This window comes from Phalaenopsis equestris, unplaced genomic scaffold, assembly GCF_001263595.1.
Source record: "Phalaenopsis equestris unplaced genomic scaffold, ASM126359v1 Scaffold000815, whole genome shotgun sequence".
Lineage (NCBI taxonomy): Eukaryota > Viridiplantae > Streptophyta > Magnoliopsida > Asparagales > Orchidaceae > Phalaenopsis > Phalaenopsis equestris.
In genome coordinates, this window is record NW_018165255.1 from 22,317 (window position 1) to 39,717 (window position 17,401).

The 17,401-nt window shown below is 33.1% G+C and overlaps 2 protein-coding genes across 2 annotated transcripts in view; one reads left to right on the top strand and one right to left on the bottom strand.

Moving 5' to 3' along the window:
- LOC110031434 overlaps nt 1–6,641 on the bottom strand; it is a 28,127-nt gene extending 21,486 nt beyond the window's left edge. Inside the window, exons 1-2 of the mRNA XM_020734624.1 lie at nt 6,497–6,641; nt 6,291–6,424 (exon numbers count right to left, since the gene is read on the bottom strand). Of these exons, the coding sequence (XP_020590283.1) occupies nt 6,291–6,424; nt 6,497–6,512 (150 nt within the window). The 5' untranslated portion in view covers nt 6,513–6,641. The remainder of the gene's footprint in view (nt 1–6,290; nt 6,425–6,496) is intronic.
- Nucleotides 6,642–13,638: 6,997 nt separating this feature from the next.
- On the top strand, nt 13,639–15,525 carry LOC110031435 (extensin-2-like). The gene is made up of 2 exons (XM_020734625.1): nt 13,639–13,957; nt 14,855–15,525. Exons 1-2 carry the CDS (start codon nt 13,639–13,641, stop codon nt 15,523–15,525), a joined length of 990 nt encoding a protein of 329 aa, XP_020590284.1.
- The last annotated feature ends 1,876 nt before the right edge of the window (nt 15,526–17,401 follow it).

Consider the following 17,401-nt stretch of genomic DNA (forward strand, 5'->3'; position numbering starts at 1 on the left):
TTTTTAATCACTAGTATTCTTTCATTCTACGCATCCCACACACTTTTAATTTCCTTCATATTATAAGTTCTTGAACTATACCACAAAGATGTTGACAATCCTCCATGCCATGGTCATGGTTTTATTGAAAACATAATATTCTTCAAACACCGAATATGGAGCTATGAACATAATAAAGGTGGTCGACAAAAGCATCATTTCTCTTTAATCGTGTTCACCAACTCAATATAGAAAACCCTCAAAGGGACGTGATTGACATTCCTAGCAACTACAAACAATTTGTTTGTCAAAAGAAAATGTCCCAAAGAGTTCTCACGTTTATTTTAAAATTTTGGTGATTAATTTCATTTGATTATTTTTTAGTTTAATATTTTTTATGAGAAAAGTGTCGAAATGGATCCCTAACTCTTTGCAGGAGCGTCATTTTAGTCCCAAAGTGTCAATTTAATCTCCAGACCCTTTAAATACGGCTTAAATAGTCTCCAATGAGGATTATTTGGGCTCATATGAAAACAATCCAGAGACTAATTTAGTATTTTTATAAACTCTAGAACTAAAATAGCCCAATGTGAATAGTCAATTGATTATTTTGGCGCTCTACATATTTTTTATAAAAATTTTCATTTATAGAATTTGAAAGCATCTTAGAAATAAATCCTCTAATTGAGATTTATATTCAACACGACTATCATCAGGAATTTGAGTAATTTTAAACATTGTTGGCCTTATCCCTCTTATAGAGAATCAGTTAATAAAATAAATCAAAAAAGTTTATTCAAATATGTTTTTATTCTAATTTTATATAGAGGACTATTCAATTAGCATTCACTATCAACGCGACCCAACATTATCATCATCGAAGATTTAAATAACATTGAACACATTGTCCTGTTTACGTAGGATCGAACTCATAACCTAAATCAATTGGGTTTATTCAAATATTTTCTGGATTTAATTTTAAAAATAGACGCCTCCAATTAAAATTTACAATCAATACGATTATCATCAGAGAAATTTGAAATACTTAAATTATTTTTAATTATTATTTAAGTGAGGACTATAATTTAAATATCATTAAGGCGATAAGAATAGAATTGACCAGTGAGAGCTTAGTCTTGTCAATTACAACCCTTATTAGGAGGAGAATCAAATAGGTCAAATGAGGACTCAGTCTTATCCACTCCGGTCCTTGTCATATGGAAGATCAGAATGATTAAAGAGTGACTTACAACCATCCCCTAAAGCCATGACAATCTGCTCAAAAGGGTGTGATATGTATTTAATTTTTATAATTTTGAAAAAAGATATTTTATAAACTTTAAACATTTCCATGTTTATCAAAGCAAAGACAAATCTAAACCAACTTCATTCTTTATCTGTGCAGCATTCTCGAAGACTTAAGGTTTAACTAAGTTTAACGTAGAATTATCGTCAGAGCAAATGTGAGTATATTTGCTATATGCACGCATCACAATGCATTTGCATGAGTTTTGATACGCAAGATGCCGCTGCACACATGTTGTGTTGAAAGACTTTCTCAAAATGCACACACAAATTAAAGATATTAAAATTTGTTAATGATGTGTTTTTGATGTTTTTATATTGTGTGGGTGTGGGTGTGGGTGTGGGTGTCTATATCTACATATATGTGTGTATATATGTATGTCTACACATGTGTGTGTATATCTATATCAACATATATGCATATATATCTATATCTACAAAAATGAGTATATATCTATATACATATATGTATACATCTATATATGTATATATCTATACATTTATGTATATATCAATATACATATGAACATATATGTATATATCTATATAAATATCTATATATGTATATATATGTATATGTATATGTGTGTGTGTGTGTGTGTGTCATTTAACTTAGATCTATCAAAATGACCACCAACTAATATAAATACGATTTAACTTAAATGCATCGAATAAGTTAACCTTTATTTAAGTATGTTAATAAATTCAAGGCTAGCTTCAAGAGAAAGGTTGAGTAAGAGATGGCAAAGCTATAGAATTAAAAGTTTAGAAGGTGCCCTTGCTGAGTTTGACGTCGCCGAAGAACTTGTTCATTTAGTGCTATCATTTCAAAAGACGAATACCAAGCTAAGAAATTGAAAGTTGTGAGTAGAGAATATCAAATCAACTTGAACGCAAAACATAGGAGACAAGTGAATCTCTTTGGATGTGGGAAGAGTCTTGATAATGTAAATAGCATGCTTTGGAGAACAATTCCTAAAATATCCTATAAATCTTTCACCATGCTGAACTTTTTAATTTTTCAATGTCAAGGATTTTCAGCATGACACCTGACTAAAAGAAAAAATCTTTGAATATTGAGGCCCAAACAAAATTTAAAATTGTGCAATTGAGGAATAATGCAAGACATAAGGCTCAAAATATTTTCAGGCATAAGAGAGTCAAATTAAAGGTAAAAATGAATATATTAGCTATGTAGAAATATTAGAGAAAGACATATTAATATCCTAACATAGTAAGAAGTGACGGACTATGTCAATATCAAATATCAAATTGCGTAAGCGCATAGTAACATTTAACAAATAGCACAAACTTCATAGTAACAGTGTAATGTAGACATTAAGTAATTAAACTAGCATAAGACATCAAGTGAAGAAAATATTTAACATTAAAGCAAGTAAGACATAAGACAATCTTAGTAAGCAAAGTTAAAATAAATTTGAAGAATTACAAATATTCAAAATAAATAATTTTTTTTGGATCCAAAGATTATTACCACATAGAAAATAAGAGTGGGGAAAGTAGATATAGGGCCATAATCAAGATAAGTAGAGCCAAGTATGTCATTGATTGGATTTGGCTTAATCATATTATAAGTTTTTCATGTTCTACTTGAGCTCGAGTTTAGCTTCACATATATGTTCATATTTAGCTTGTTTATTTTAATTGGAAGACGACTTGAGCAAGTTAATAAATAAGCTGAAAATGTTGAATGTATGCTTCACTTTTTATATAATGTTATCAACAAATATTTTTTATAAACTTAAATAAATAAAGAATCAAATAAATCATGAATTAGTATTCAAGTACTTTGCACAAATTAAATAAGAAAATATATAAGTTGCCAAAAAAATTTCTTGCAAGCATAAAATATAAATAAATACTAACAAACAAAAATATTAAAATAAAAAATATAAGAATAAATTATATTACATTCATATGCATGTTGAAATTAAATTGTAACATGTTACTATTAAATGTTTAATTATAAATTTCAGTTAATTGAATTTTATTTAAATAATATATCATATAACTACATATTATTTAACAAATTATTTGTTGAACAACAAATAAGTTTGTTCATGAACATAAATCAACAAGTTGAACCATATTTATGTTTGTTTCATTCAATTATCGAGTTTTTTTTTTTTAAATGTTCAAACTTATTTATTTAATAATTTGTGTCTGCTGAATCGAGTTTTAATTGAATCAAGTTTGAGTCGTTCATCGAGTCCATAGGTTCATTTACAACCCTAAGTAGGTATACTTGAGATAAAGAAACTTGGTTAAAATGGGGTGATGCGTCGAGGCGCACTAGTAAATGGTGGTGGCAATGACATCGACACTAGGGTGGTGGTGTAAGAAAGGAGATTAGGCATAGCCAGAGGCAACGGAGAAAAGCTACAGTGGTGGTGGAAGTACAAGATGTGGCAAAGCGATTGCAAGAGATGATGGCGATGATAGAAGCAGCAGGCGATGAGGGCAACAGCAGTGTTAGAGCTAGTTGGGTTTGCGTGAGAAGGAAGACCGAGCACTGCAGGGGAGATCATGCGATTTAAGATGAGGTGGCAAGAGCAACATATGATGGTGACAGTGATGAAAGCAACTGGCAATGTTAGGACGGTCAGCTAGGATATCATGAGAAGAGGGGAGATCGTACGTGTGCAAGCGAGTGCAGGTTTGAGCGAAACAGAATTGTTGTTTTAAGAAGGAAATTAAAAGAAAAAAAAATCTAAATAAATGAAGCAAACAGCTTGATAAATATGAGGTGAGGCGTGCAATAAATTTGAGACAAACGTCTTGTGTTGGTCATCTAAGAAGCGCATCACTATTCAAATTGTCATGCCTTCCAAACAGAGGACCTAAGAATAATTGGACAAATCCTTGAATTATAAAAGTATATTAATCAAAATCTATGAATTTTGGCAAGTAAAAATAAGAATTCCAAGCCACATTACTACGAGACACTTCCCTTAGAAGTATTTCCTACTCAAGGTTTGTTCCCTGTTATTTGGATAATTCATGTCAGGTTGGCTACATCTCCTCTCTCTTTTTAATCACTAGTATTCTTTCATTCTACGCATCCCACACACTTTTAATTTCCTTCATATTATAAGTTCTTGAACTATACCACAAAGATGTTGACAATCCTCCATGCCATGGTCATGGTTTTATTAAAAACATAATATTCTTCAAACACAGAATATGGAGCTATGAACATAACAAAGGTGGTCGACAAAAGTATTATTTCTCTTTAATCGTGTTCACCAACTCAATATAGAAAACCCTCAAAGGGACGTGATTGACATTCCTAGCAACTACAAACAATTTGTTTGTCAAAAGAAAATGTCCCAAAGAGTTCTCACGTTCACTCATCGCACATGCTAATAAAGTGGTGGTCAATCCTAGAGAACATAATGGTAGATTTTAATTTTGGTTGTATTGAAGCTACAACTATTTTTCTTGATTGGCATTGATGTAGTCAGGAGTTCCTGTATTCAAGGAATCGAGATGTTCATACCTCCGGTAGACTATAGACGTCTGCATTTATGTGATTATCTGTGAGTTCCAACATTTCCATAGATGCACTCTGCTACATAGCTCCAAGTGCGTGTCTAAACTATCCTTCTTTCAGTACTTGAGTTAGCATGCCAAAGGTGACTACAAGTTCTAAAAGGCATTTAGCATCTAATTTAAGTAACAAGTGATAATTTTTACAAAAAATCACTGGGTTCTTACATAATTACAAGTTATTCAACAGTGATGAAGTGTCTCTTGAACACAACAAAAGATGTTAGTTCCCCAACCAAGGTGTGAGAATCATCTAAGAGATGGCTCCTTGAAGACCATGAAGAACAAGCTACAAATTAAAACATGATTGATATTCAGCAAGCAGGTGGTTGACTCAAAGTAAGTTACAAGGTTATCCTCCCTTTGTGGGAACCATGGTTAGAGATCTTGAACTTTATTGAGGGTTTGCCACCATATTTCCCTTAAGAAGCATTAGTCAGCAAAGATTTTCTTTTTAAATTAATGAGGGGGGAATAGATTTTTCATTACCATCTAAATAATATGTTTCATCCAGCACGAACTTGAACTAAATACATAGGCGCTACCTAGTTCCCTCAAAATATTGAATTTGAGGACCCCTCAAGCATCTCTATCCTTCAGAAGATTTTAGAAAAGGATCCAAATTTCCCTAGACCAACGCCATGATCTTTCTTTATATCTCTTTGAATTGTCTATTTTTTATAAAGTTTTGGTTTTCCATTATTCCTAAGGCTTCTTGATCATGTTATTCTACTTGACGCAATGTATCTGGATTCTGATTCTTGGCATTAATTCACACTCACTGCACTTTAGAGAATGTTGGATCTAAAAATGTCTACGGGCAATAATAGAATCTCACATACAAAGCTTATAAAATTGGAAAGAGCAGCTATAGAGAGAAGTTTTGTGATATTACTAAATGGCCAAAGGTATAGACTTGAGTGTCCAAAATTTTTTGTCACAATCTCCACTTCCTATTTATAAGTTCAGTCTAAGGTTTTTAACACTATATATAAGTCTAATAAAAACATAAGAAAGCGCATTAAGATTCTTAACATGGGTAGCCCACAATATAAGTATGTTTGGATGTATGAATGTATGTATGATTTGACAACATTGTCGAATTTATTGAACGAAGTTGCCAACTTGCTGCACGAAGTCACTAACTAATATGGAGAATTCACCGTCTAGCTAAGTATGGAGCGAGTAAGTAGCTTTTGAGTTTGGGCGAGTTGCCTTGGTTGAAGTTGCAGTTCAAACTGAGTATACTATTACAACAAAACTTCATTCTAAACGTCACTTTAAAAAAGAACAAAAACCAACGTAATTGTTATGCAAATTTTACAGAAGTTTCCCTTTCTCCACCAAGAGGTTCAAGTCCACGGACTTCTATTCCAAATTCTACTTTAATTCCACAAATAAATTAGAAACAAAGGGAAATAACTCTGGCATTTTACCTTGCCTGAAGCCGAGCCTTCCTTTGATGAAGAAGAGGAGGACGAGAAAGGGCGAGCTCGTTTCGATCCCGGGAGTGGACCTTTGATGGGAAAATATCGATTCTTCTCCGGATCGAAATAGAACCCAGGGAGATCTAATAGGTGATCCCGGTTTAGAATCGATAATATATTGAAACAAAAATTCGAAGATTAGATAGCAGAATCACCTCTTTGCGGCGCCATTTTTGTTTTACCCTGTGGCGAAGGAGAAGCGCGAGAATCCCTAGCTTGTAGTTTGTAGAGAAGTCATAACTAAAGGAAGCGCTAACCCGAACCCCCGGCGGCGCGCATGGGAAGAATCAGAGAAAAGCTATGTTGTGTAATCCAACGACAAAAATATACCCAAAATATTCTAATATAGTTTTTAATCACTATACTTCTTTGTAGGAAGATTTACATGCATACCACTCAATTTCTATGTATTTACATGTTGAAACCCTAAACTTCAATTTTCATCTGCATACCACCTTGCAAATGCATGAAAAGGTGTATTTCATTTTTTTTAATAAGTAAAATGTGATATTTTTTATGTTATATGTAAACTTTGGGTGCTATAAATGTAGGAAGTAAAAAACTAGGTGTTAGATATGTAATACATAGGAATTAGGTTGTATGTATGTACATGCACCTTTTATAAATTACTAAATTGATTTTTAAGATAAATATAATAGTGATATGTGTCATCATGAAATTTCATAATTTGGTGCAAATCTTAGGGCATATTTTTAGAAAAATATATTGAGATTCAAATCAAAAAATTATCTAAGAGCTCTCATTTCAGCAAACTTATAGTGAAATGGATTGTCTCCACAAGTTGAACCCAGTGAAACCAAAATTGGCACAATCTGGGCCCAATCAAGCCTAGATCAAACAATTAAACCACATTTGGAGGCTTTGAGAAATTAATTGGAGAGTCAAATGAACTCCAAATTTAATATTTTTTTAAAAAAATTAAAAATAGCATCTCGACCAGAGAAAACTAACAAGCCCTTGATCACTCAATTTTGTTGTTGTTAAGATCCTCAAATCATAAAAAAAACCTTATGATCAAAAGGAATCAATGTAGCCATTTGATCAAGTAGCTATGGGTAGGGTTGTGAAATTGGCTCGAAGATCGTAAATTGCTCAAAAATTGAATCAAAATTTAACTCAAATCAAAATCGGCTCGAAATATTGGAGTCGAGCTACAAGCCAAATAAAAAGATCTAAACTATTTTGATCTGATTTTAATCCGACCTCAGCTCGAATCGAGGTCGGTCTACTTTCGCGAATGTCGTAACCCATTACCCATCATATGTTCCTATACTTTTATTCGCTTCCCCAGCACCGCTCGAAGTCCTAACTTTCTCTCATTTTCTACCTCTCTCACTCTATCTTTGCCTCTTCCCCTAATCCCCTCTCGTATGAGCCTCTCTTCCTCTCTCTCGCTCTCTACGACTTTGTTGACTGCCTCTCCCCACTTGTATCTCGATCTCTATCTCTCCAGTGGGGTGTGTGGGTTCTAGCATTCAATGCGTCGACAATGTTATCGTGCGGTTTTTTGTGTGCGGTATGCAATTTCTGGCTTAGTAACCCTATCTCATAATATTCTTCTCTCTTTCCTCATAATGATTCACAGTGTTAAATAGTTTTTTCTGTGAGAAAGTAATCAACTTTTTTTTTGACAAAGTGATCAATAGTTTGAAAACGACACTATGGTTTTCTATCAACATTTTGTAGGTCTTAATCACAAGTTTTTTTATAAGTAATTTTTTTTTGTTTCCATTCACTTGTGAACGCAATTTCCGAGCCCTGCTCCAGTCTTATCATTTTTGTAGTTTATCTATTGGGGAATCACCAACTTGTCTATCGTCATGTAATCTCTTCTCTGAGTAAACTCTCTTTTGGATCATATGATCTGGATGAGAGAGGAATAAGAAAGCAAGCGTATATGATGATGAACACAAACAAGAAAAAGGGCATGGGGGACTTTTGTGAAGTGAACTTCGCATAGATGACTTCCGCAGCATATGTCCGAAAGGAGATCAGATTGAAATGCCTTGGAAGCATGTCCACGAAGAGGATCTTATGAAAATAACCCACAACCAGAGACTCGTATTTTTGTGTCTGCTATGGATCTTCTTCTTTCTATAAGTGCAAGTCTCTATAGTTAAGTACATCTTAAATATCTGAATCCACTTAAGAAAACACTCGATTAAGGTTGTGTTTTCATCCTCGGGAAATTGAGCTTATCATGCTCACGGAAGTTATTTTATTATGACTTATTTTGCATGGCATACAATCATTTAAGGGCCAAAAAGTGAGGATTTATGTCGTAGCTAGACAAACAACCTCGTGATGAAGTTCGCGCAGAGAGGTGAAACTTCATAACCCTATCCTATATGGACTTATATCCTATCTGGAAATAGTTACCATCTAAATCCTCACAGAGTCATTGGGTTTGCAAGATAGGTCGGGTTATTTGTCAGGAGTTATATGCCTTATTACTTGATTTTCAATCATGCTACCTATATGGGTATGGTATGCATAATGTCCTAAGACTAGTGTAAAGATATTTTTGAAATTTCAAATTTAAATTTTCCTATACATCACTACACTCCAATTTTTAAATTCAATTGGTGTTCAATGCATCGAAGCAAGCTATGCAATGGTTGTGTAAGTCCTTGATGAAGAATGCATAGAAAGCCTGTTCAAAAAGGCTATTCAATATGCATTAGTAGAACTCACTCTATACGATAGTGGTTCTCACACTTCAAACCACCCCTTTTCGTGCAATGAGTGAGGCCCTGAAGATAAGGAATAGGAACAACAAGTTATGCATATGTCTACAGATTGTTGTCAGCCAACCTTAATGAGTGGCAGGGGTAAAGTTGTGTTTGGTGGCCTTTATTCATTAAGGTTTCATTCAAGTTTTAATGTCTTATTTTGGATTTTAGGGGGTTAAAATTTTTAGGTTTCTTATGCCTTTTTAGTCGAATAAGATTTGTTTGTGATTTTTATTTTAATCTTGATTTTAAAATGTCTGATCAAGATCTCATGGTTCCGTCCTCCCAGTACCATTGGGTTTGCAGTTAAACTAGTCACAAGTGATGGGAAGGTATTTCGCTAGCAACCATGGCTGCCTCCTCTTAAATTTCATCTCAAACCAGGTTGCATTTTATGATTGAAGTTTTTGTTTCAGTAACCTTTAGAGTGAATTTTATGTCGTGTCTATTATGAATATTTTGCATTTTAGCTCATATTGTCTCCGAGATGTGTTAAGTGTGCTTTTATTCTCTTATGAGAAGTCAAACACTCCTTAACTTAGGTCACTTGAGTTTAAATTGGGCTAAGTTTGGTTGACCCAAAATTGATTTGAGTCAATTTGGGTTATCCCGAGTTAAGTCAGGTTGACCATTAGTGGGTTTGGGTTAACACAAATTAGGTGGGCTTGGCTCGAGTTTTATTTAAGTTGATTTGGGCTAACCCGAGTTAGGTCGGGTTGACCCGAGATCATTTCAGGATGATTTGGGTTAACCAAAGTTTGTTTGGGTTAACCCAAGATTAGTTTAATTGATTTAAGTTAACCCAAGTTAGGTCGGGTTAACCCAAGATTAGTTTAAGTCGATTTGGGTTAACCTAAGTTAGGTTAGGTTGACCCAAGATTGGTTAAATTGGTTTGGGTTAACCCAAGATAGGTCTGGTTGACCCAATTTTAGTTTAAGTTGATTTGGGTCAACCCAAGTTAGGTTAGGCTAGCTAGAGTTCATTTCAAATTAATTTGGGTTAACCCGAGTTCAGTCGAGTTGACCAAGGTTTAGTTAAAGTTGATTTGGGTTAACATAAGTTAGGTGGCATGCCTTAAAATGTGCCCCTTTTTTATATACATTTTATTCTTATTTTTAATGATATTGCACTATACTGAAAGGTATTTTGCGTGTTTTTGGTTTCAAGTACAAGAGATGAAGTTTTGGAGAAAAAGGAGCAAAAATAAAGCAAAATGGAGTCAAAAGGAGTAAAGAAGCACAAAGTGAACTGCCACCTAGGTTCCAACTTCTATAGCCAAAGCAATATACAATGTACATGAAAGCAGAGAGCCCGACGCCATGGTTTAGTCAACATGAAAGTCATATGGCTAGATCCTCGACTTCTAAGAAAGAAAGACTAGACCTTAACAAAAGTGAGGTCAACAGTAATGCACGCCTTTTGTCTTCAACAGTCCCTACATAATGGAGCTAGCATAATTTCTTTTTAAATTTGATTGATTGGTTGTTATATTTATTTAGGACAAATTAGTCAAGATGCCCATGACTTCCCATCATCTCGGGGTTGTCGGGTTCTTTGATCTACTTAGTTAGAGGAGGTGGTCAAACCTACCCCGACTGAAAGATTCCTATCAATAACGATGAGTTGTGTCATCAAAGAAATCTTCATAGACTCAACTTCATAGACTCGGGAAGCATGGTTAAAGGTCTGTTCAACGATCTTTGTTCGTTAAAGTTTCATCAAAGTTTTAATGTCTTTTTTTCAGATTTTAGGGGTTGAAAATTTTAGGTTACTTAAGACTTATTAGCCGATTACTTTTTTTTTTGTTTTGTACTTTATTTTAGATAGTTGGAATGATTTGTTCAAGGTCCCATGGTTTTATCATCTAGGGATCATTTAGGTTTGTTGTTTGACTAGTCACAAGTGACTGAAAGATTTTTTATTAGTAGTCCTGGGTTGCCTCCTCCAAAATACCTTCTTAAACTAGATTTCATTTTATGGTTAAAGTTTAAGTTTTAGTGGCTTTTAGGATGGATTTTATGTCGTGTCTTTTATGTTTGTTTGATCCTTGGCCGAAATTGTCCCTGACCGAGGCTAGGTGTGCTTTTTTTTTCTCAAATGAGAAGTCAAACGCTCCTCAACGACAAGTCACCTAGGTCTGAGCTGCGTTCAGATTAGCTTGAGTTAGGTCAGATTGATCCAAAGTGAATTCCTGGTCGATTTGAGTTAGCTCAGGTTTACCTTAGGTTAGCTTTGAATTGGTTTCCGATAATCAAAGTTTAACTGGATTGACCCAAATTAGCTCAATTTGACAGGAGATACACTGAGCCTAACTAATTTGGACTAACTCAGGATTTGACAGCCTTCATCAAAAACAAGGTCAACAAAGGTTTAAAGAGAAGTTCCTTGCAGAATTCTAGAAAATAAAGGTGTTGATATAACTTATAATCAAATTATTAAAGATATGTATGCTAGAGTTGTTATTACATGTGCTTGAACGAAAGGAGGATTAATGGAGTATTGTCCTCTTTTAGTTGGATCATATATGGAATCAACTTTAAGCCCAAAGCATTTTGCTTTAGTTATGGATGCTTATACTAGATATTTACAAAAGGTTGTGCCTTGGTGTATGCTTTTTGCTGATGATATCCTTCTTGTTGACAAGGCTAGAGAGAGAATTCAAGAAAAAACTTGAATTATGGAGGTCTGCATTGAAGTTTAAAGGCCTTAACTGGATACATGGAATGTAATTTTAGCTGTAGTAGCTCTAGTGGGACAGTTGTAACTATGGGTGATCAAATCAGTAAAAGGTGCAAACATTTTAGATATATCGAGTTTATTGTTCAAAGGGATGGTGATATAGATATAGATGTTATTACTAAAATTCAAATTAGTTGGTTGAAGTGGAGGAATGCAACGGGCCTATCATGTGAGAGAAAAGTACCTCTTAGATTTGAGGAAAATTTTATAAGATAGTGGAGAGACCTGTAATTCTATATGGTGCGGAATGTTGGCCTTTACTTAGATATAAGAAATGAATGTATCCATGAAAGGGTTGGTATAGGTATAGTGGCAGACAAGATTAGAGAGAGTCGTCTTAGATGGTTTACTCACATTAAAGTCGATCATCAAATGATCCGATTAAGAGAGTAGATGTTCTGGATTCGAATTATGTCAAGAAAGGCAGAGGTAGAGTTAAAAAGTCTTGGGCATATTGTGTAAGAAATGATCTTAACCTATTAGAGTTGAATGAAAATATGACACTCAATAAGATGCAAGGGACAAAAAGTATTCTTGTAGTCGACCCCATTTAGTGGGATAAAGGCTTGTTATTGTTGGTGTGGCAACAATCAAAGGCACAAGAACATTTAAAAAACAAATAAATAAAATTTTTGAGAATTCATCTTAGAAAAGAATCCATAATTGGAGAAATTAGAGTTCTAAATAAGGTTACCAACACTTTTGGGTGATTTTTTTTTGTTGATATTTCACTAAATATAACCGTATACTCAAATCTGTTAGTTATACATAAGTTAGTGCTTACAAACCTCTGGTGGTATGAATTATTCCTTTTTCTATACAATTTGCATAATTATTATCTAAATAGCAAATTAATCTAAAAATCTAAATATTTATTTTGGCGTACTAATTTCAAAATATATGAAAGCATCTTTTTAAGTATTTTGACAATTTCAAAAAATAAGCCATTTCATTTTCAAAAATAAAGTCTACAAATGTCGAAAATAGCAATTTTTTGATATATTTAAATATCTAATTAGGAAAAAAAGAGATTTGAAAGTGTATCCCCATACAATCTAAAATTTTATCTGATTTTATCCTCTCTTATTTCTACAATTCAAAGAAAGCCGACCTGCATTATAAACCATCGAGGTAAATAGGCCAAATGGAGGAAAAGAGAAGATGAAACTATGAGCTTTGAGATAATTTGGCAAAATTTTTCACGGCAATTTATTTATGTTTATTTATGTTGCAACAAGTTTCATGTAATCCATTTCCTTCTTGTTAATTCATTATTACTAGACGAAGAAAGAAATAGTTGATGTCGATTTACTAACTCTTAACCCGATTTCCATTAAAAAAATATTTGAACAGGCTTCCGAAAATGAGTTCCTAACACTCCAACAATTTTCATCAGAACAGACTCCTAGAGCAATGTTTTGAATAGCTATGTTCTTACCACATTTGTTAACAAATTATGCACCAAAAGAACTCGCTATACAAACAAAAAACAAAAAAATATGAAATTAAAATATTTATGAAATTAACAAGATAAGAGAAAAATGTTTCTTAATTAGGAAGAAAACGAAGACTAAGCGAAGACCGTTTCATCATATCAATATATAATGCAAAAAACCCATATGACATACATTTGCAACTTCCACCACCTATATAAATACATCCATAAATGGAAAATCAAAATATCTCCCTCTCCCTTTTCTCCGGTGAAGAACTCAAAAAAGGGAGTCGGGGCCGCCAAAATCTCCGGCTACCAATGAGAATTTTGGCCATCAACCCCAAGAGGGGTCTCCCAATGTGGCCAAGCATGGTTTTGCCTCTAGCTTTCTTCCTCTCCATAAATAACTTAGCCTTTGCCTCTAATGAACCACAACAAAATTATTCTCCTTCCCCCCCAATAACACATAATTACAACTCTCCCCCTCCATCTTCACCCTATGACTATCAATCTTCACCCTATAACTCATCTCCTCCGCCTGTAGTTTCGTCACCACCGAGTTATTATAACTCCCCTCCCCAACATCATCACCATGAGCTCTTGGTTAAGGTGGTTGGCAGTGTTTATTGCTTCAATTGCTACGATTGGAAACAGCCTTTGGATTCTCACATCAAAAAACCTTTGGAAGGTGAGCAAACTTGGATATCTATTTGGGTGTAAGAAAAGAGATATTAAGCCATGATTATTCCAAGGATAAGAATATCTATCTGCTAAAACTGACTAAATAAGTTTGAATTTACGCATGATTTTGGTGTTCTATATAGGTTTTTTTTTATTTTATCAATCATTTATCTACATTAGGAAATACAAGTTGCTTCCTCGTCGAATTTTCTTTAAAATTTCAACCTTTTTTTTATATATAATTTTAGATATCAAAGGCGATACCAATTATTTGGTAAAAATAATTTTGCTCAAAATATCATAATCAAATTATTGAATTGATTTATAAATGAATGGATTACTTAATTTAATTGATGTTTTCTTGAATGTGTAAGTATATTAGATGGAAATAAATTAAGGAGTTCTAAGGTGGAAGGTTCAATAGCTTACCTATACCCTTCAATTCCTATGAATCTACATATATAACACCTAAAGTTTGACTTTTACATTAATACCATCCAAATCTTTCATATTACATAGTAAGTTTCATATTTTTACTTTTAAAAATTGAAATACACCTTTTCATGAATAGGTAGGATGGTGTATATATGTAAAATTTAAAGTTTAGGTGTTTGATATGTAATTACATAGGAATTGAGTGAAAATAAGTAAGTTGACTTTTAATTACTTTAATGTTCAAAATCAAATCTAATATTTTTTGTATCTTTTTATGTGGCATATTATATAAATGGGGAATTTAACATAATAAGTGATGAAATTAACATCACATGTTTTCATAATAAAAAAAAATGTTAAAAATATATTAATTTGAGCAATTAAAGAAAATATCTTATAAGAGTTTTTCTTTTCTTCATCGACATTTTCTAAATGACTAACATGTAATATTTCAAACTTTTGTGAGTAGATGCCATAGTCAAAGTGACTTGTGATGCTGGAGACAAAACTTATGTCTCCTATGGGAAGACAAAACACTTCGGAAAATACAGTGTTAATGTGAAGGGATTCCCTTTCTGGAAGCATAGAGCAAGGGCTTGCAGGGTTGAGCTACATGCAGCACCAAAGGGCTCAAAGTGCAAGATTCCCACTAACCTCAATAAGGGAGCCCCACTCAAAGTCATAGTCAAATCACATGAGCTCGTTGTGCTTAAGGCAGAAACTCTTGCATTTGCTCCTAAGATTCCTTATGAAGATTGTGAGAAGCCCAAACCTTCTCCATACAATTCTAATTCTCCCCCACCTCCAACTCTGGCCAATTATTATCAGTCTCCTCCTTCGTCATCTCCTACATACTATAGCATCCCTCCAGCTTCATCACCATCTCTGTCAACTTCTTCTTATGAAAAATCTTCACCACCACCATCTTTATCTCCATCACCCCCTTACTACTATGATTCTCCACCCCAACCCTCACCATCAGCTCCTCCATACTATTATGGCTCGTCACTAGCTCCATCACCAACTTTTCCCCCTACTTACTATTATAAATCTCCATCCCAACCATCTTATTCTTCATCATCTCCTTATTATTACAATTCTCCACAACCACCCCCACTATCTTCAACACCCCCTTACTAGTACAACTCCCCACCTCCATCATCGCCTTCTGTAGCTAATCAAACTCTTCGACCCATCGTTTTTATCTCCCCACAACCATATTATTATAATTCTCTGCCACCAACACAAGCTCCACCTCCTTCAAATTAGGATAACTCTTCTCCAACCCCACCGCCGACACTAGCACCACCAACCAACCACTACAAACCTCATTTACCACCATTAACATCTCCTCCTAAACAACATTAAATTCCCACCGCCGCCCTCATCATATATTCTTACTTTTTATAGCCACAAATCTCCTTTGCCATCTTTAATCTTTTTATAATTTCTCTCATTCTCTATCACAATCTTATCAAGGGCTGTCTAAATAATATGATAAGCCTTATCTAGCTGCAATATCAATAGCTATTTTGATGTATTTGTTGTTGTGAGAAATAATGGATGCATGAAGTTGAGAGATAATAATACCTATTGTTAGGATGAAGGGTTATTTTATTTTGACTTAATTTTAAAGCCTATTTATTTCTTATATTTTATGTTTATCTCTATTAGTTGGTACGTGTCTCTAGTAATTGTTCTTCACTTTTTTAATTAAATGTAAGATAAGCTTAAAAAATACTAATTAACATTATAAGATGATATATTTAGCTAACAATTTATTGCAATAAAACAAAATGAGCATTAAACTTGATGAAGTTAATTCCGAACATTGAATTTTTATAATGGATATTTGATAGCATTTAAAAAGAAAAATATTTTTAGAGAATAAAATTCTGATTTCACTCTTTCTACTTTTTTATGAATTGTATTTACTTTCTGAGTTAAGCATGTGATATGTCCAAAATAAACACCAGCACAATGAGATGATTTAGTTAACCATTTATAGAAACATATCAAAATGAGAATAAAACTTGATAAAATTAATTCATGATGATGAATTTTTGTAAGGGATAATTTGATAGCTCTCTAAAGTGAAATATATTTAAAAGTAGTGAAATTTTGATTTCAATCTCTTTTTGTACAAAATAAAAAAGTATTTATTATATTTTCAAATCTTCTAATGCTTAAGATTCTCATTATTTTCCATCATAATTTCACGGAAAATGAGTGGTATGTATGAATCTTCCTACTATTTTTACTACCTCTATTGACTAACAATCATTATAATAAATTCTCCCAAGTAAACCATATTTGCCACATAAGTATGAGATTTAAATTCAAATTCAAATTCAAAAGATTAAATATACTTACTAAGTGCTTGGATCATTTTTTGAGTTTCTCAAACCCACATAAATCTTAATCAATATATAGTTCCATGTCTATGAACTAACGCTCTGCTGCAACAACTTATTTACTAAATTCTCATCAGTTTTTTATCGACTAGGCGCCCAAAGATCAAACATTTTTAGATTTTTTTAATTTTTTTATTTAAGATTATCCTTTGTTTCATTGAAGCTTCTTTTTTTTTAACATCTGACCAAGTTTTATAGCAAATACACTCATATCATATAAGTAAAGCCTTAAACATATGACATTTTAGTTGAAAGTTTAATCCCTCAACGAACAAATTAAGATAACTTGCATAATTTACTTTTATGTTCCACTAGTTTTCAATTTTCTAACATCTAATATTTATAAAAAATTTAAGGCTTCTTATGTTTGACTCTGATGGAATTCAATCTTCCCTAAAAAGCATATGATAACAAATTAAATTTAAATGGTTTATGAAATATTTTAAGTAATATGTTTACTAATCTTAGGATAGAATCTTGGAATATAGGTACTCTCATAAGTAAATTAATGGAATTCATAGATAATATGGTTTATTGGAAGATAAACATCTTTTGTATATAAGAAACTCAATGGGTTGGAGAAAAAAATTAAGGAGATTGAT